Genomic DNA, 21,836 nt, shown 5'->3' with positions numbered 1-21,836 from the left:
AAAAAAGAAAACTATTTTTTGATTTCTGAATAATCAGACACACCAATATGGTTGGGGTGAACTTATAGATACCTGAGTATCTATAAGTTCACCCCAACCAATAAGTTCACCCTGAGCATGATGTGACCGGCCGATTGATCAGATCGTGTCTCTCCAATCTCCTATCTAGCTGAAGTAAGGGCCAAAGTAGAATATAGGTCAGTCATCAGGATTTCATCCTAAAGCATCATAGGTTGCTACCCACAGGCTACTAGTGGCCTCATTTTCAGATATTTTTTTTTATCCCTCTGCATAGAGCTGCAGTCAGTGAATTCGTATGCCTACTGACAGGACAAGAAAAAAGTCTGAGTTTAGATCGACCTAAACAGGCCTCTATGGACAAATTTATCTTTAGTTGACCTTTGACAACTAAATATTTCCGTTTACTAGCCAAATAGAAAAGTTACTAGCCAAACCCACATGATTTTTAGAATATGACATCTTCGTTCTGTGACGAGTATGGACATTATAAAGATTTTTCTGTGTTTTTTTAATAAGTGTAATTCTAAATATACAACAAATTTTATGTTGATACTTGAAGGAATAAACATTCTAATTTCTTCAGATATTTTTTTAAACAGCCTTCGTTTAAAAAAAAAAAAATAAAAAATATATTGTTCTATTAAACTTTTATTGTTTAAATAATTTAACTTTTCAATTTTTATTTTCTTTTTAAATAAAATGAACAAAGATATTTTTTACTCAGTAGTGAGCTTTGAAAGATTGTCAGTGAAAGAAATACAATTGGCAAAAGATAAGCGTTTTATTATTTCTAGTCGCCACTTGGAAAAATCACTTGCAAATGCGACTGTTTCACTTGCAATGTAGAGCCCTGTACAATATAAAAAATACAAAATGTGCACTTACTTTCCGTTTAAAGCTTCCGCATTGATGTTTGATTCTGTTAAGAGGCACCGGATTGTGTGCAGATTGCCGTGCTGCACGGCTATGTGTAAGGCTAAAAAGGAAAATATACATGAATGGTAAAATTAAAACAAAACAAAAAAATGTGCATTTTGGGATTACCAAGTTAAATAATGCTTCAGAATTGTCTGATCTATTCCATATTTCCTTTGGTTTAATCGTCTATCAATTTACAGTTTTGATCCATCCATCCAGCACAGCCGAGATTGGACTCACTAGACGAGTTTGTAGTGTAATTCAAATCTTATCGGTAGCTGAATACTTGATGTTTCGCTAGGGCTCTGAAAGGTATTTTTTATCGTGAAGCCATCATTAGATGGAGTGCCTACCATGGCTTAAGAGAGTCCCATCTACCCTTGAGAGAAGTTTCTCAACCTGATATTTTACCTCGCAGTACATACAGTGCCTCGCCTTCCCAAATGGTCACCCATATGGTACTGGCCAGGTTCAACATTGCTTAACTTCGGTGATCTGGCGAGAACCGGGCTGTCAACATGATTGTGCCATATATTTGATACTTCATTATAACACAGCTTCCTATTCCAATAACTTCTTTCCAAGAACTAAAAGCTTGTGAAACTCTTCCTTCTGACTGTTTTCCTCCTACCTATTGTCTTGTTTTTTTTTTTTCAAGACTAAGGTCAATAGGTATTTCCTGTCTTCATTCTTGTTAGCTCCTTTGGAGCGATTTTCAAAAAAATAAAAAATAAATAAATAAAAATATTTTTAAAATAATCTGACTCAGATTAATAAAAAGTGATGGAATACAAATTTACATTTTATGTAATAAAAACAAAGAAATAAAAATCTCTTAACTCACCATTATTGGCATTTTCATCAAGAGCATCAACATCTACACCATTTTCAATGAGTGCCGTGCTTATATTGGCATTATCATTTGTGGCTGCCAGGTGCAGTGCTGTCTCACCACGTAATGTCCGATCATTGACTTCAGCTCCAGCCAGCACCTGAATAGCATAAAACCGAAATATTTTTGAATAGCAGACAGCAACAGAGAGCCAAAAAGCAAAAAAGAAAAAAATAAATATTGAGCATGAGAAATGTGTGTATTATTCAAACATATCGTTCAATTGGTTGTTTGAATGAAACTCAATTTCATAATTTTGCATAAAAGATTGAGAATTTCTAGTTTGCATTGTGAGATTAATCTTTCTTATTAAAAAAAAGTACCACGATTAAAATTCTTTATTTCTGTATTTGTTATGAGAAGATAAATCTTTTTGGATATGCCTACTGACGATTTATAACCATTTGTTACCATTTAACTGAATTGCAGCTATTTTTTTTTAAATAGCTATTTTTTTTAAAATAGCTATTTCTTTTTTAAATAGCTATTTTTTTTTTTTTAGAAATAGCTAAAAAAAAATTTAGAAATAGCTATTTTTTTTTAGAAATAGCTATTTTTCAGCTATCAGATAATTGTTGGTATAATTTGTTTTTATACATTGAATCTTGACTTTGATTTGGGTGAAATTTTACTATCATATCTATTATAACCATGTTTTTAATTTAAAAATTCATTGATAGTGGCTATTGCCAACACATTGAACACTGGCACAGAGGCCATCGCTGACATGTCGGACACTGGCACAGTCGGCACCACCGACATGTTGGACACCGGTCATGATCATCACCGACATGTAAAGTACTAGTGCAGTGATCATCATCAACAGGTTGAACACAGGTAATGGTCAATACGAATATGTTGGAAACTGACATATCTCTTTCTCACGGAAGAGACATTACGAGCCTGTCTCTATTTTATCGTTATTTTCATGCCAAATGCTCATCTGAGCTTCAATCTATGGTCCCCCGTCACCAAAAAATTCATGAGAAAAACTCATCTGGCTGTAAACCCTATCAATAATTTCCCCCACTCTTTATCTGTGCCTAAACCTAGATTCCATGAACAAAGTTTCTTTCTCAGGACTACACACCTGTGGAACTCTCTTCCGTTTTCCTGCTTTCCAGTTGACTACAATATGGCTGTCTTCAAGTCCAACATAAACAAGTTCTTGACAAGCCGTTCCCCTCAAGTAATCCAATTTACCAAATTTACACTTCTTCTAACAATTACTATATTGTCCTTTTGACCACTGTACACTTTTTAACTCTTATCCTCGAGTGGCCTCTGGGCCCTGGTAAGTGGTGATTCCCTTGTAATAAAAAAAGACAGTGGACAGTAAGTGTCTCAACTAACGTCATATTTACTGTCATTTAAGACACTTTTATCCGATTTTTTAACAATTACACGAACTAGCTGATACATGTTTGCTTTGATTTATGAAGAGTGTGCAGTGAGCATCGGACGAATGTAAAGGATGCGGAAAAAGAGATGAAGAAGAGAGCAATGCATAAGACATACCAAATTACGAACAATGATTTCTGAAAGTGCCAAAACAGCGAGGTGAAGGGGCGTATGTTGGTTGGAATCTTGGACACGAGAGTTCACATTGGCGTGAATGCTTATCAAGAACAACACGCTTTCGATATCCCCATTCGTGATGGCTGTGTGGAGAAAGTTCCGGCCTTTATTGTCTGTCTGAAATGAAGAAAATAGAGATTTTATGTTATTCAACATGTTTATCACTGTAACAAAAAAAAAACAGTAACAAAAAAAAATCTTGTTACACACGGTTTTTCCTCTCAACTTGTGTTAAATGTTCAACACTAGATGAGCAATGCCAGTCATTTATAAGGACCATGTTAATGTCCTTCATAAAAATCTCCATAAGTTACTAGTAATGGGACAATTCCAATATTTTTCCCCCCTGATTCCAATAAAATTACTGATGCCGATACTAAATTACCAATGCCGATTCTTTATAAATCTCTAAACATTAAACTATAAAATTATACTAATAACTATTTATCATTTTATTATTACTACAAGCAGTGGAAGATTTTATTTTAAACAAAAATCAAATAAAAAAAAAAAAACAATGAAAGGAATCGTTTTTGGTATCGGAAAATAAGCACAATTTTTTTCGATTCCACAAAAAGTTAAGATTTTTCCAATTCATCGCCCCAACACTATAAGTTACTAATCTTTGTAATCATGTAAGTCTGGATGCATTTAAATTACCTCGCTAAGGCTTATAAAGAGAATAAAACCATACATATCATTAACATAAATCTACCAGACAATACAAATCCTAAATAAACATACCAGACAACATAAATCTCTTTTCACTCAAAGTGCTGATTGCTATTGGTCAATATTTAATACATAATCATAATTGTGCATGCCTACATCAGCATTTATTTTAAAACTCTTAGAACCAGTTTTGTATATAAATATTTAAAAAGGTATAAGAACTAATCTTTTTATATAGATTCAAAAAGTATGAAATATCTACAGAACTTCGATGCTTATTAATATTAGATGATCATGTATGAAAAGTAAACAATGAAATTAGAAATCCACCATTGAACTGAGGTTAAGATTGTTTGAACAAGGAAAGAGTCTGCAAATCCAGTTAATTTTCTTTTAAATACAAGATAAATCTCAATTTCTTTCTGCTTGCTATATCTCCTTCTTCTGACTTGTTTATCTTCTCCAGCTAAGAGTTATACTATTTGGTGCCCTTTTTTTCTGTTGATGTTAGTAATGCACACTAGTGCACTATCTTGAGTTTTATAGTTATTTTTGTTTTTACCTGTAACATTTACTAAACAGAGAGCAAACAACAGTTTGTTTGTTTAACCAGTATATCAACTTTCTTAGGGTCATTTAATGGTGTATACATTCAAGATTTAAATTTTTTATACTTTTAGAGTCGATTTTTGCTGGGTATATTTGAGCAATGTTTTAGTATAGTTTGTTATTTGATGGTATTTATATTTTATCGTAAAGTTTGTCTCTTTTAAAGAAATTTAGAATGGTTTTAGGGTTTTCTTTTTCAAAGAGTTCTTTTAAGTTTATGGACGTGTAGTAGTGTTGACGAATTTGTGAGAGGTCATAGCAATCAAGTAAAGAGTGTTTCACTGTATAAGGTTCGTGATATGGTATACATTTGGAGGGTTCTTCACTTTTTAGTAGATGGGAGTGAGTTATGTATGTGTGTCCTACCTGGATATGTGATAAGACTACTTCTTCTTTACGTGATTTTCTGGTATCTAGAAGGTCTTTTTTTAAGTATAGAGGTAATTTGGAAGAGTTTGTTGTTTTGGCAATTGTTCCAGTTTTCTTGCCATTTCTTTGTGATAAAATTGTTTATAGTCCGTATATGGGATTTTTATGTCATTTCTTTAGTTTTAAGCAATTTTTGGTCATGTCAGCTTTTTCGTTTCCACGGAAACCGTAGTGATTAGGAATCCAACAGAAGAAAGTTTTGTGTTGCATGATAGAATGGGTCTTTTGTAACAGTTTGATGAGTAAGGGATTGTTTAATTTTGGATTTTTTATTGCTTCTAATACTGATAATTATTCTACAAATATTATGAATTTTTTGGAGTTTTGGTTGGTGATAATATCTAGAGCCAGGTTTATGGCTGTAATTTCTGCACTATAGATAGAGGAGTTATTTGGTAACCTTTTCTGCTGAATAGTGTTTTCTGAAATAGCTGCACATCCCACTTTGTTTTGATTTGGAACCATCCGTGTAAATGTGTGTCCAATTTGGGTAAGAATCCAGAATGTTGTTTAGTTTTTCTCTCTAGTCTGAGGGGTGAGTATTGGATTTAGAAGAGCAAGTAATAGAATCAAGAATAATAGACACAAAATAAGATGAGGGGGGGGATAAAACAACATATAGTTATAGAGGGTAAGAGTGATAGACAGAAACTTAGAAAGAATGGAGTTAATGACTTTTTTCTTATACATTAACATAGTAGAGTTCACAATGTTAGATTTCGATCTCCACTTGACACGTTTATAGGCTAGGTCCGGGTGAAAGTTGGTTTTACAGATATCCTTGTCGCGGGTGCCTGCCCATTTCATTATCGGCCTTCCTCTCGGTTGCTTCCAGATGAGTTTTAATGCAAAAGCAAATTTCACAAAAGGTGTTGTGGTTGACCTTCAGCACATATCCCAAATCATCTAAGCTGCCATTTCTTCATTTTACCCTTAATTGGCATGATGTTGTAATGCTTTTAATTGTCACCTGATGAACTAATTGTAAATTATGGCTGATTAAAACAAAATGGAATGTTTTTTAAACATAACTCCTTGGCCTAAAATTCAAAGGCAATATAAATTGGAATAGATACATAGAAGATACGAAATGTGCTCCAATGAACTTACTGCACTTGTAATCCCTCAATATAAATACAACCAACTAATTTGACTAGCAGCAAAATCTCACCCCTTCACTATAGAGGTCCCTAGATTCCAGAAAACTTTCTACTCTAATATTTTCTTTCCTTAGACCATTTGTTTTTGGAATAGCCTCCCTGCTTCCCTAACTGTTTCTGCATGCAGAAATGTAAATGTAATGTGAACAAATATCTTGCTGCACAACTGCCCACTATAAATCTGGCCTCTAATCACAGTAAAGTAGCCTCTTACATCTTGGTGGCAATATGCTTGGCTCGAGGTGAATAAAAAAAAAAATTGCCAAGATTACGAAATATTTTAGCACCTATATCATTAAAGTACAAAGAAAACCAATGGTAATTCATTTAGACTTAAAATAATAGATAATATTATTAGGAAATTATTTAATAAAATCTGTTTTTGAATTCTTGCCATAATTAGAAGTGTTAATTTTAGAAATCAATCTTCATTTAAAATATTGTCTTTGACATGCTAATTTTGTACACAAACCCCACTTTGACCCCTGAGTACATTACCTGTTCTGCTGCTGTTGGTTCTCTGTTCAAAATGGCCTGGGCAGCTTTGTTGTTTTTGGTCATCATGGATTCTGCAAATGGGCTGTACCCTTGTCGATTCTTCAGGGATAGGTTCAGGTTGGGGTGGGCAAGTAATAACGAAATGATCACTGAATGTTGATTCTGGATGGCAATGTGCAAGGGGCAATTGCCATCAGCATCCTTAAAAGCAAAGAAGAAAACATTCAAATTACATGTAACAAATCATCAGAATAAAAATAAGCTTTTATTTCACAACCCATCAAATGTGTCAAGGTTATTTCACACCAAATTCACTAATTTGGGGATTTCGTTTCATGACTATTGTGAACAATTCATTTTTGACAAAATATATAAAGCAATTTCTATGAGCTATTCTAAAGTATTCATTCTTTATAAACTGCAGGAAATGATTCAGTCTAAAACATTGTAAAAAATTCTGTAAGGCAAATAACCAATAAGTATTTACAGTTAATAAAGCAAAAAATAAAGGAATTACATTAAAAAAATAAAAGTAAAATTTAAAAAAATAATTTTATATTTCAATTTATGAGTTCATTTGGATTTCTTGAATTTTATTAAAAAAAAAAATCCAGTATTTATAAATAAATTTGTTTACTAAAACTAAAAGAAATGCAAGTTATTAGACTAAACACTCAACTTACTCCAATCTAAGAATTCTTTCACTAGTCCATAATATATATGTGTGTGTGTGTGTGTGTGTGTGTGTGTGTGTGTGTGTGTGTGTGTGTGTGTGTGTGTGTGTGTATGTTTATAGTGCTTTTATTTTATATGGATTGTGAACATTTTTCAAGAATCCCTTATCTTTTTTATTTTATTTAAAATGAATGAAATCTTAATTCAATTAAAAAAGTGATAGATTACAAAATAAACGCTCAAAACCAAGAAAAAAAAATAACAGAAATCCATTGTTTGAAAGCACAAAGAAAATGAAATTCAGACACATGCAATATTTTTTATTTTTTAAATAAACATTCATTTATTTAAAGTTTTTAAACAAAGCCATCATCAGAATTGTTTTTTTTCTTACTTACCATGCTGTAGTTCGGCACAATCTTTATTTGTCGAAGATAGGTGTTGTCTAGACAATACAACACCTATCTTTGACAAAGAGATGGCGTCCAACTACAGCATGGCAAGGAAGAAAAAAAATGCACTGTCTAAAAAAAAAAAAAAAAAAAAAATTCCTGATTATAATTCCTGGTTATAAGCCGAAAATTAGAAACTTTAAATAAATAAATGTTTATTTAAAAAATGAAAAAAATATTGCACATGTCTGATCTTGGCAGTTTTTTATCGTGTAAGATTTTAATTTTTAGTCACAGCAACATAAAACAATGCATTTTCTAACTTGGCTGCAACTGTGAATGGAATTTTTAAATTACAGTTAATATAAGTACTTCAGTTATTCCTGTTTACTTATCTCCCCACAAGGTCAAAGTCATACACAAGGTCGGTTTTTAATGTGGGAAGGGAAATCCAGTTCTCAAAAACAGGTGCTCTGGATTAGGACAAAAATAAAAATTATGCGAGTCTAGAAGGATTTCTTCTTCGCTGACTGAGGACAAAAACTATGAAATGTAGTATCGGAACAGACAAAGGACCAATGAATCAGGGTAATCTCCAACAACTGCATTCACAAAATTAACACAATGGAAATGGATACAATTAATGTAGATGATATTAATGCGGGAGTACATCAGGGGTCTATTCTTGGACCTTTATTATTCCTGATATTCATAAATGACCTCCCTTATAAAATTGTCTTTGAGATGGGTATATTTGCTGATGACAACACACTTTATAAAAGGCACGAGGGAAAAATAAATGCACACATATCTAAGGAAATGGCAGAAACACTAGAGCAAGACCTCCAATCTATAGAGGAATGGGGACATAAATGGATGGTCACATTCAATGCTGCTAAGACTAAGCTCGTTTCCTTCAATAATTACAAGAAACCTTCTAAACCATCAATGGCAATGGCTAAAAATACATTACTTGAAAGAACTTCTTTTAAACTCCATGGCCTAACATGCTCATCTCCCTACATAGTATTCCTGTAACTTATGTCCCTGATAGTAGCCTCCCACAGCAAAGTGGCACTGTGTCTTGTTTACGGTGAAAATGGAATAAATAAAAAAATTTGTTTTTTAAGATACGAAACGGAAATCACTAAATATGAAATGAAATACGAAACCATAGAGAAATTATTTTTTTTTAATTATTTTAGTTTCAACACTTTTTGTCTTTTCATGAAATAATAAAACAAACTTTTTTTTTTTTTTTATTGTTTTATGATGACATAAGTGTTAAAACAACAAGTGAAGCATGCATGGTTCCCCCCCCCCCATGAGTGCACAATGAACAAGGCATAAAGAAAATGACGAAGTTCAACATTTGCCTCTACCCCACCTCATTTAGCCCCAAAAGTCTCCAGGGGACGTTAAATCCTGGTGAAAATGAACAAACAATGCAGTTTTAGGTCTTAACATATGTAAATTTGAGTTCTGCACCATGCAAAAAAATAAATGACTAAGTCCATCGTTTGCCCCCCCCCCCCCCCACAACCCACCCCCATTTAGCCCAAAAAGTTCCTAAGGCCTTAATATATTTAAATTTGAGTTCAGCATTTTGCAAAACTGCTAAATAGACATACAGAAGATTTTGGACAAATATGGTAAAATAGTTCCAAAAATGGAGTGTTTTTATTAGCTGTAAAAGAGCCGCTGGGGCACACCCAAGAGTTATCGCGAAGTATATACAAACAAAATTATATAGAAATCAGTTAGTTACAACTTTCCAGAAAGTTTTATAAAAATCCAAGGCATCAATTTTTTAATAAGCACAAAAGTGTCAATTTTAGCCATTTTAACATGAACGGCACCCGGAGTTTTCCTGGAAAATCCGTTCTGTTACCTTTTTACTCATATCATGTTTAATGTTTGTGCAAAATTTCAAAAAATTCCAAAGCATAGTTATTGAGAAAAGTGTGGATAGACGAAGAGACAATGGTGAATTTACAGGTCCACCCCTCTTTATTGGGGGACCAAAAACTTTAAAGAAATGTCAAAAATCAAAGTTTATTACTTTTTAATTGTTTCATGGTAACACAAGAAGTGTTGAAACTAAAATAATTTTTTGAAATAAAATATTTCTATATGGTTTTGTATTTCGTTTCATGCTTAGTAATTTCGATTCTATACTTACATCAATGTATCCAATTCCCTAGTCTTAATTTTAGGAACACAATTGTTAAATATCGCCAGAATCTAATATATAAGTGACTATATGTCAGTCTCCATATTTTCAAACTATCTCCTTCGAAACTAAAAGTCACAGAGTGGTGCTAGGGGGTCTCAAGTGATTGGATTTTTTATAGGTCGTTCTTTTATGGGTCGTTAACCGGTTAAGATAATTTTCAAGGGGTCAAAAATGGGTCAAAATTGAAATTCTGTACGTTCATTTTAAGTTTATTTTTAATCAGGTCGTATGCGTGTCACGTTGGTACAGTGGTAACGTCACCTGCTTTGAATGATGCAGTTTCGCTTTCAATTCTAACTGATGGCATTCATATACTTTTTAAAATACTTAAAATATCATATTTAAGCATATCTTACGCCTGCCCCCACCCGCTAATCAGAATATATCTTCAGCAAATTTAAAATAAAACCTAAAAGATAATTTGTTCTAAAAATATCAAAGTAATAATGATGAAAATAATTTGAAATAATGAATGCAATTCTTGCAACTGTGATGATTCTAAGCACTGTACATTGTTTTCTTACAGAAAGTTAAAGGTTCTACCTGAATATTGACATCAGCCCCATGCTCCATGAGACACTGCACCACCAGTTCCAGGCCCCAAGCACAAGCCAAGTGAAGCGGGGTCTGTCCATCTCTAACAAAGAAAACAAAACAAAAGGAAAATTACTTCAGCCACAAAAACAATCATTTTAATCATTAACAATCATTAAAAAAAAAAACCAAACCCTGCAAGAATTGAAAGAAAACATCAGGAACAAAATAAGGGAGCTAAATCGCAATCCAGAGATTCTGCAATTTGTCATGAATAATGTTTTGGAAAGAGCACAAGATTGTTTGAATTTTGCATTTTTTTTTTTTTTTAATTTCCCAATGTCTTAGTCAGATTGTGTTAAAATTACAGAAAGATATAATCAAAAATAAAAAACCCTTCAGTGACTTTTTGGATACTTTGTGTGTGTATATATATATATATATATATTTTTTTTTTTCATGTATCCACATAAAATTTTATAAGGAGATACATTTTATGTATTGATATTCAGTATTTACTTCAACAGTTAGAGCTAGGTAGTATGTTATGAAAATAAATATGGCATATTGTCACATATTTTCATAACATACTGGATGTATATCAGAAAAAATCCTAGAAGAATTCCCAAATGGGACAATTTTTCACCATCAATCGATCAAAATCAATATATAATGATACATCTAGAACCTTGAAGCTTTTGATTCTAGAAAATGTCTAACATTTCAGGAAATTTCAGCTTAAGGAATGTTAAGTTGAAATTCAGAAAATCTTGCTTTATTAGTACCTAATGACTACAGAACAAACCCAATGCAAATCTGAAATATTTGAATTTTTTAATGAAAGGTTGTACTCGTATACCCCTTCCCCAAACCCTTTAAAATATTCCATACAAACTGAAATTTGGGAAATATTTATTAATAGATGTCTAATATTTATTGTTCAAATTTAAAAAAAAAAAAAAAATAGGAGGTATCTAAATTTTCATGAACGGCTTATAACCACTTTGCATTAAACTAAATTAAATATCGCCCACATTTGGACCATTTACGTCTAGCAATTGTTTTCCAAAATTCAGTTAATTAGTTGAAAAATGAATCCTATATATACAAAAATATATATACATATAAACATTGGCAAGGTACATAACGTCCTGCAATAGATTTTAAATGTATTAATTCAAAGAGAAGCAAATAAACAATTTCTGTATGGATAGTAAAACTATGAATATTCAATAATTCTATAATTTAATTGAATTTATCACGAATTTGTAAGAGTTGAGTAGAGCGGGACATTGTATCCTTCCAGCCAGGGTTGCGGAGTCGGATGGTAAAAGTCCGACGCCAACTCTTAGAATTCCTAGGATTTAGACTCCGACTCCTTTGATATCATCAACTCTCAACTCTGACTCCGGACTCAGATTTCCGATTCCTTGACTCCTATGTGGAAATCAATTCTGCAGATCCATATACCAGCCTCTCACACCTATTCAGCAAGCATTTTACAATTACTTTTTATGTATATTATTTTTTACGTTTAACATTCACTTGTATGATAAATATACTCACATATACACTCAGCCAACTTTATAGAATAAGATAACAAAGGTATAAAAAAATTTACAATGAAATTTTATCATGCTATCAGTTCAAAGGGAATACAATATTTAGATATAGGGAAACTTCTTTAGACCATGGCATTTCGAAGCCAAACGCTCCTCATCAGAAGAGGGGAGTAAATACATATTATACAGAGAAGAAATTTTTTAAAAGATAATATTGCCTTTATGGAAAGAGGATCAAAGGAAAAATAGGAAAAAGCTATAAAGGCCTAGAGTAGCATGGGTTGTTTCTTATTGATTTACACCCGTTTTTTTTTTTTTTTATATAAGATTGTAATCCCGGATTGATCCCAGATTAATCCAATTGCCAAATTCCATTTGATTCAGGAACTGGATAACTTTCAGATTACAATCTGTTATCCGATGTGATTCACAGTGATCTCACTCAAAGACAGAATTTTCATTGATCCTGTGTGACGTCACAACCAAAATGCAAACAGCTGTCCAAACAGGATTTGCAGTGATCCGATGACCCAAAATATCTTGATGAAGTAGAAACTTTGCAGTACAGTACAAAATATGATATATCTCCAAAAGTAAAAGCAAAACCATACAAAAACTGCTAAATTGTGCAACTGGTAAAACCAAACAGGAAAACCATGTAAAAAAAAAATAAATTTATTGGACTTAAGGAGACGGAGTTGGATAAAAAATTCTGACTCCTAGTACTCTTAGAAATCCGACTCCAGCTAAAACCTCTGACTCCCTCCGACTCCGCAATCCTGCTTCTGGCTCGTGGTAAGCTCAATACAAAATACAAATATCTGCGCCCATGTTTACGATATTTATAGAAATAAGGGGAGGTCACTCCAGTTCCTTCCTGTTCAGGAGTGCTCACTCTGGTTGCCTCCTGTTGTTATACCTATTACAGAATTAACATAAAATAACCCATATTGATTGCGTCAGTTTAAATAGCGAACTGAAATGTTGCAAATATGAAAAGTTGATTTTATGGTTAGCCCTAATAGCTTATTATATTTGTTTTTATCTCTTCTGAAGTGTAGCCTAGTTTAATATTGCTGAATCAGCAATGACAATGGAGGATGGGGGGGGGGGGTAAATGTAGAATATAAAATACAGATGTACGTATTGATGCTTAGAGAGGCACCCGTAAATGCAGAAGATATTTTTAAACTAGTGTTAGAAAAAGAGCAAAAGAAATGAATAGAAAAACACAATAAAAAAAATTTAATAAAAAAAAAAAAGTTTGGTATGAAATTCAAATATTCCTACCTGGCCTCTTCACCTCCTTCTCCATTTGGACCAGGCCTCCTCGGACTATTTTTGTCACATGAGCTGCAAAACGAAACAATATAGGAACAAAGAAGATTGAAATTGTCAATAATATAAGCTATTTACATGATTCAAACTATTTTTATTAATTACAATACAGAAAATACAATACCAGTAAAAGTTAATAAAAAATAAGATGTTTGGTTTTTAAGTTCAAAATAAGGAAGCTAATAAGGGGACATATTACACAAAGTGATTTGCAAAAAGTTAAGAAATATAAGACAGACGTTCATCTTTGAAATCCCTTGAGAAAGATATGGGTTAACATTACACTGGGTAGAGGGCATAGAAACAAAATAATTCAAAATATAGTCCTGGTCACTTTTTTTTTTGTAAATACGATTTTTAAAAAAAATTGTTCAGTTTTCAGTTTTCATCTTTATATTTCAAAAAATATTATGTAACATTTTATAAATTAATGAAAATTGTGGAGTAAATTTACTTTACAGAAGACATCAAAGTATTATCTATCTATCTCTCTATATATATATATGTTATATGATAAGGGCTGTCCCCTTTTCATGTAAGTATAAAAATAGAGAGATTTAGTTAAAATGAAAATGAAATAGAATAGACGAAATTCGAACCTCGTAAATTAGGTTTAGAAATAGATTACGAGAGAGAATTAGAAAATGGAATGGAAAACAAACCATTGTTTAGCTTAGAGATAAAATAGTTTCAAGAAAAGAATGTGCGTTGACAAGTCTGTTATGAAAAATTCAATTGAGGAATGCAACTATACAAGATAATTTAATAAACATGTTTTTAACATATTGGAAAAATAGGTTATTGGGAATATAGGTTAAAATTCCTTTTGTAAACAAAGGAAAAAGTTTTGGACACGCATGTCCAGAACACGTGAAAGAAGACACATGTTTTAACATGTGTATGACGTCATGGAAAATGGGAAGTTCTAGATATAGTTAGAAAACTTTAGAGAAACTGGGGGAGAGTCAGAGGGAGTCTGAGGACGACAGACAACAGTCCAGACATGGACATTTGAACGTCTAGAAGCGAGACAGTCACTTTTGAAACTTAGAATGTGAAGCTTTGACTCAGAAAACCACGGCCGGTCGTGAGAAGAAATAAACCCATCATGTGTTTTTATAAACATCGTCTTTGCGTTGTAATTCTACCAAAAGGTAAAGTGAAAATTGTTATTATATGTCTATATATGTGTTATAGAATGTCTTGACATACACATCTCATATCTACAATGTGAACTCTATATCTCATATCTACACTTCTAAGTAATAAACATTTAAGATATATGAATCATCATAACACGAACAACATCTCTCAACAACAATCTCTCTTTACAACATCACTTTTTATAAGACTCTCACTTAATAAGACTCTCTAACATGCACTTTATATACCAACAAGAACAATAATAATAATGAAACCCTTAAATATAACATATATATAAGTGACTTTGTGTGCCCAGAATGGTCTCTATCAAGCTACTCTGTCAATTTTTAATCTATAGACTTGTAATTTGATATATAGAAGATTTGGACATGTGGAACAAATTCAGGCACTTGTATAGTTTAATCAAGACATTAAAAAAATGAAAATATCAACAAAAAAACAAAAAAAAAAGTTATATTGTATGTATCTGTTTTGGACTTGAAGATCTCTGAAAAAAATTTTACTTAATTTGATTGAGTATTTAAAAAAAAATTTTTTTTTATCGCAGAAAAGCACGTTTTTATGACTGCACGTTGAAGATAGACATCTTGGAATTTTTTTGAACACGCCACGGGGAGATAACTCAATGTAAAGCACCGACACTCCCTCCCGATCTTTAATACTAGCTTTTCTTCCTAAAAATCGAACCTTTGGCTTGATATCATAAATTGTTTTTTCACTGTAAAAAAAAAAAAATTTTTCGGAGAACTTCATTCAATAACAGATACATACAATATAAACTTTTTTCAATATTTTCATTTTTTTAATGTCTTCATTAAACTGTACAAGTACCCAAATTTGATTTGTTTTTATCCACTAGAAATAGCTCCTAAGGGGTAAAAGTTGAAAAGTTGGAACTTGGTTGGCAGACATAAGTCAATTTTCAGTGCTCTTCTAATCACGTGCAAATATACATTTATATATTAAAGTCGGTTAATTTCTAGAGTTTTAACTGTATTTTATAACTGGGCAATACCAGGCAGCCTGCTATTAATATATGAAAGAATGTTTTTACATTCTTTCATATAGAGAGAAAAAACTTTTAAGAAAATATAATTTTAAATAAAAAAATTTATTGTATAAATGAAAGTTTGTCTATGTGTATTTACAGTTAAAAGTCAAAAACTACACAAAAGAAACTCACAAGTCTGTTTTTAATGTTGTGACCCTTTTGCTGTGATCATACCATAGTATCTGTTAACTGTGGCAAGCAGGGCCAAGGGTTCAAACATTATTATTATTATTAATTGATTTGAGCGATGGCAGGGTCGCTGGATCGATTGTGATTAGAAAAATAAACAATTATATTGGGAAAAAGTGACTGATAACTGAAATACTAAACAACTACAAAAAAAATGTGATTTTTTTGATTTGGATAAACAAATAATCAGATTTCTGTTACGTCACCGGTTAGGGTTTTGGACATGTGATGAGATGTAGATTTGGGGAGATTCTAGTCAGTCGTTAGCTGAACATCAGGGAGAATAAATGACTAAAGGGGTAGTTGGTCTCTCCATGATGCAGGGAGCGGCGTTTTTTCAGGCAGCCAAGATGTAATCTCTGAAGATGCAGCCGGAATCATGAAAATAAATGTTGTATATTTCCAGGTATGTGTTGTGTTTATTTACACCTGTTAAAAGAACTGTTGTCTACAACTGTTTCGATAAAAAAGCATACACAAAGGAAGGGTTGAACCTAAGGTCAACTTAGCCTTTGTCCTATAAGTACCTAGCCACTGGCTGATTAGGAGGAACACAGTGGAAACTAGGGAGCTGATTCGCTAACTAAAAACTTTATAGAATGTGTGTATATAAAAACGCGAGAACCACAACTCTTCCCGTAAGCCTGACGAATCCTAGTATGGATGAAATGCGGAATATTCTGTGTAGCTTGATTGCCATATATATTTTTATAACTTACAATTATCCACTTACATGTGTTTCGTCGTCTATTCAGCCACTCTGAGGAGTCATAGACAACGAAACACGCGTCAGTGGATAATTATATTTTAAAAACAATATATATGCTGCTCCCCATGTGGGGGCAACAAATTGGTTAAAGGGAAAATTATTCCCAACTCGTATTTAGGTAAAAATGCACTTTCGTAAATAATTGAATTTATTCGAAATGTATCACAAAAACAAAAAACATATATATATATATATATATATATATATGTGTGTGTATTAATCCAAAACATATAATTATAATTATATATTAACAAAAAAGTTTGTTTTTTCTTTTTAAAATTTTGGAACAAGCATCCATAGCATTTTCAGCAAATAAAATAAATGCAGAAATTATTTTGCAAGACTGACCTTCGAATGAGAAAGCAAGCTACTGACTCATTGTTCTCGTCTATTGCCCGGTGCAGCAGGTTCTGGTAGCAGCCTTCAGGGCCTGGACCCCACATATCCACATCGCAACCGTGTTTCACCTTAAAATGAGAAATTAAAAAAAATATTTTTGGTAGAATAAATTCATGGATTTCAATGTTTAAATGTATATAAAGAAAATTATAAGTAAAAAGAAATGTTTAAGGATTTTTTTTTTTTTTACAAATAATGATTATAATTGTTTTTAATTCCCACACAAAGTTCAAACCAATTTATTTATTATGTATATGGTATTATTTTAATCAAAAATCTATTTCAACTTTTAGTGAAAAAATTAATAAACAATATGTAGGTTGATGTAAAAATAATGTCGTTTTTTTGGCATTCAACTTCATTATTTTTGCACTAACTTATATATATATATATATATATATATATATATATATATATATATATATATACATACAGGGTGACCCCAAAAAAAAACAGAGGACATTCAATTGTTTTTCTGAGCATTTTACAGTCAACGGAGAAAAAAAAGCCAAAGACCCTAGTGTCTTGATGTGATGTTTTGAATATAATAAACTAGTTATGACCAAAGTTTCATTTCATTCAGACAAAACACTAAGAAACAGGGTCTAATTAAAGTTGGGGCCCGGTTTTTTTTAGTCACCCTGTGTGTATGTGTGTATGTATATATATATATATATATATATATATATATATATTGAGGTGGGGGGTGGGGGCTCATTAAAATTTGAAATGCAGTTCTTGATTGAAGAAATGCTCATCAACATCAATGTATATATTTACTGCTTCAGCAAGAGGTTAAACACAATATCAGGTGGGGTTTAGAAAAGCTAGTACATTGGGTGAAATGTACTTTGGCCTACAAAAATTACCTGAGCAGTCCCAATAGCATTCTCCAATAGGGGTACCTCAGGCGATTAATAATAAAATACTCTCCTTCTCAGAGAGAAGGTAAAGACTAAGAGAGTAAACCTCCTAGGATTAAAGAGAACCATGCCTTAGCCAGACAGCAACAAAACCACTGTCAGACTAATTATTGACTAGTACGAATAAAATGTACTCAAGACACACCCGGTGATATAATAATACTAGCAGGCAAACTCAACGTTGCTCGGGATTGAATGTTGATTAATGAATGTTTCATACTCCCATATTTTTATTGTCATGGGAATCGCTGTTATTAAACATTTTTCAATCAAATCGATTGATTGCCTGATCTAGTTGGGGACCCATCGTAGTGCATGAGGAGGAAGCTTCACATGCCTCCCCGCAGTGACTTAGTCGACAATACATTGTAGTCTAGATTGCACTTACTGTTAATTTTATTAAAAATTATTTTATACAGAACTTAATAGATTGAATTAAAGTTTAAAATGAAAAAAAAAAAAAATCAAGTATCATGTTTCAATTGTGCTATAAAAAGAAATATTCATTTTGAATGCGCCCCAGTCATATCAAAGAACCTCTCGTCGATTTCATGTCTAGCCTTTCTGCTTGTGGGGTAATAAAAATTTCTAAAATGCACTTGTGATGTTAGGCTGTATACGGTGTTAATTTTGGTCAAAACCGCCTATTCCTTCTTTCAGAGTTTTTTGACTATCAATTATCAATAATTATCGAAAATATTCCAATACAAAACCGATCTAAGAACACTGCCAGGCACATAAGTTACCTTCCTGTGAAATTTCCAAAATAAAAAATTGGCTCCGCTGATTCCAAATCCATAGGAAACGAATTCACACACACCCAAAGTGCCTTTTATACATAAGTAGATAATTGTATTCTATTTCAATTAATTATTATTGTTTATAGTATGTTGACTGGGATTATATCTACAATAGGTTTATTTACATTTCGGAGTCTATATGGAACAAACTCACACTTATAGTTCCTTTTATATAATAGTAGATAAATTAGATATTTTTAAATATTTCATGAGAAATCCCAAAGATTTTCTTGCTCTTCATAAGACTTTGATGTTGATGAGACTTTATGAGAACCATTCAAAACCATCATCTGTTTTCTGGGAAAACAGGACATTAAAAACTCTACATCACCGACGGTTAGAGTTACACATATATAAAAAGATGAACTCACCAAAATATGTGCAATATCTTCTTGCCCTGAATCCAGAGCCAGCCACAATGGAGAATTGTTATCTGAATCAACAATGTTCATGTTAACTCCTTTCGCACACAACGCTTCCACAATGACAGGCAAGTGACGCTTGATAGCCAGTTGGAGGGGTAGGTCTCCATCAGGAGTCCTAAAATAAGCAGCACACAAAATGAAAAGAAACGTTGAAGTGTAGGTGCAATTTTCATTATTGACAAGCAAAAAACGGGTATAAAGACAGGTATTAGATTTTTATCTGAAATGAAAGAGGACGCACTTTTTTTTCTCATTTTGTCTTATAAACAATATCAGTAGAAAATGTATTTCGGTACTTGTGCATCTATGTTACTGTGGCGAAATAACAACATTATTATTTAGAAACCCATTCTTAATATGGAGAGGGTGTTTTGTAACTATTCTGTACTTTCACCTAACAATTTAATAAGCAAAAATATCGTAAAAATTGAATTTAACTTGAAAATACTATTAAAAAAGTAACACAAGAACATAGATGAGCCTTCATTCTTTATAACAGAAATTCCTGTGCAATTAAATAAATCAACTTTCCAGAGATCAAACCATCCAATTAGAAACCAAAAATTCACATTTACCTGAAAACTGGCCATTTTTTAAACTGACAAGCTTTTGTTTCAGACTAATTTTGGTTATTATTTGCATAACATTTTGGCCAATCTTTACAACAAGCAATAAGACAATTAACACTTTACCAGTGCAGGGCTGATGGAACAAGAGCCATCTACCCTCATGGATTTAATAAAGGGTTCAGTCCGAAATTTCATACAAGTTTCTTTAAATTCAAAAAAGATTTTCAAGTTTCTAAATATTTTAAATAGATGGAGTGTGGTCACATCTCTGAAAACATCATTTCATAAATTTAATTTGAAAATTTTTCAAAAACCAAATGTTATAAAATATTTTATTAAATGCTTAAAAACATTGGTTTTCATCCAGAATTCCTTCTATATTAAAAAACAAAAACATTAAAATATAAAAATAGAGAAAAATTTGCATGATGAAATGAAAACATCATATTCCAAAAATCATATAAATTGATCATAGTTTTATTTCTACATAAAATAAAATTTTACGAGTATGTATCCGTGGAGTGACTATCTCACCTGCCATTTTGAAAAAAAAATGTCAAGAAACAAATGGTGATAGCTCAGTAATAATTCATAATTATGAGAATTATGTACTTGAATTCTCATTATTGGCTTAAAAATTATTTTCTTTACAAAAATTAAACTAATGGATTAATTTACATGATTTTTGGAACATGGTTTTTATTTTTGTCACGGTTACATACATCATACAGGTTTTTCTTTCTTTTTGTTTTTTTTAAACATCAGATGAATTCTGGACGAGAACCGAATCATTTTTTTCTGAGAATCTCGGTGTAAGACACCTTTTTCAAGGGAAACTTATTCTGTTGGAAATTATTTTAGACGATTGAATATGTCTAAAATAAGAAATGTGTATTCAATTTGCAGTTTAGCAATGAACATACTACTGGTTTAACACTGCATTTTCCAGCATTATTGGATTAATCATTTTGCCAGACAATATGATTTCACATTAAGAATAATTCACGAAGACTCTCCTTAACAAGAATTACCAAAAGGTTGTTTTTTTAGAAATTCAACTTATTCTTTGCCAGAACTAGTGTTTATATTTAACATCATCGCTGCTATTTGAATCTGTATAGCAGTAACTAGAGTTAAATTAAAATAAAATAAGGTACAATCTAAAAATATGAAGAGACTACCACCAGCAAGTGCAGTGTAAAACAACTTTATGGCATGCTACACACAGACATCCGCTAGCTGTCCAATAAACTAGTCTAGTGGAAGTATCAAGTTTTCTTTCATTATTTTGTTTGAGTTAAAAGAGGTGCCGGGTCATCAGTTGCTGGAAAAAAAATCAATATTGGGCTTGTATCTTAAATTTAAGCCCTGCAAACTGATTGAGTCCAAAATTGACACTAATAAAGATGCGAAAATACAATTTGGCACAGAGTTGCAGTTTCCATAAGAAAGTAGTTACTAATGTTAAATTTTAGTATTAGTATTATTGAGAAGGTTTCTTTCTCCAACATTAGTTACCTAATTAAGGCTTATAAGTCTTGTCTATGTCATTTTTTTTCCATAGCTATGAAAAAGGACAGATTCATACCTTTCAAGATTTTAGCCAAGTAAACTCAACTGTTCTTGACTAAACTTAAATTACAGTCTACATGGATAACCATTTTGTCATTTGCAATTTCAGCTCTATAGAAATAGCAGTAGTAATAATAATTGCCATCATACTCATTCACCAATTTCAAAAAATTCTCCCAATCAACTACATCTATTAGAGAAAATTTTTTTATGCATATTTAGAACAACATTTATTTTTAAAAACAAAAAGGGAAAAATTTAAAAAAACCTTTATCGTGTACATACTAGTCACAAACAAAGAGGTTATATTCCAAAAATCACATAAATTGATCAGTTAATTTTTATTTATTGAAGAAAATCACATTTCATTTTTAATGATTAAGTATTCTTGGCAACCATTGCTCTCTTACTTATAGATAAGAAATAGATAAATCTCGTTAATTAAATCAAATTGTCAGCCT

The 21,836-nt window shown here is 31.9% G+C and overlaps 1 protein-coding gene across 1 annotated transcript in view; it reads right to left on the bottom strand.

The window, feature by feature from the left end:
- Positions 1-21,836, bottom strand: part of LOC145276421 (ankyrin repeat and FYVE domain-containing protein 1-like) — a 105,578-nt gene that overhangs the window by 13,173 nt on the left and 70,569 nt on the right. The window contains exons 14-21 of the mRNA XM_080127740.1: positions 19,181-19,349; positions 17,036-17,154; positions 13,467-13,529; positions 10,624-10,717; positions 6,778-6,978; positions 3,350-3,526; positions 1,784-1,931; positions 907-997 (exon numbers count right to left, since the gene is read on the bottom strand). Of these exons, the coding sequence (XP_079983866.1) occupies positions 907-997; positions 1,784-1,931; positions 3,350-3,526; positions 6,778-6,978; positions 10,624-10,717; positions 13,467-13,529; positions 17,036-17,154; positions 19,181-19,349 (1,062 nt within the window). The remainder of the gene's footprint in view (positions 1-906; positions 998-1,783; positions 1,932-3,349; positions 3,527-6,777; positions 6,979-10,623; positions 10,718-13,466; positions 13,530-17,035; positions 17,155-19,180; positions 19,350-21,836) is intronic.

Source organism: Euprymna scolopes, chromosome 1 (assembly GCF_053919585.1).
Source record: "Euprymna scolopes isolate OS-2025 chromosome 1, ASM5391958v1, whole genome shotgun sequence".
Classification (NCBI taxonomy): domain Eukaryota; kingdom Metazoa; phylum Mollusca; class Cephalopoda; order Sepiida; family Sepiolidae; genus Euprymna; species Euprymna scolopes.
Note: the sequence above shows the minus strand (reverse complement) of the source record. Positions and strands in the feature narration are given on the sequence as shown.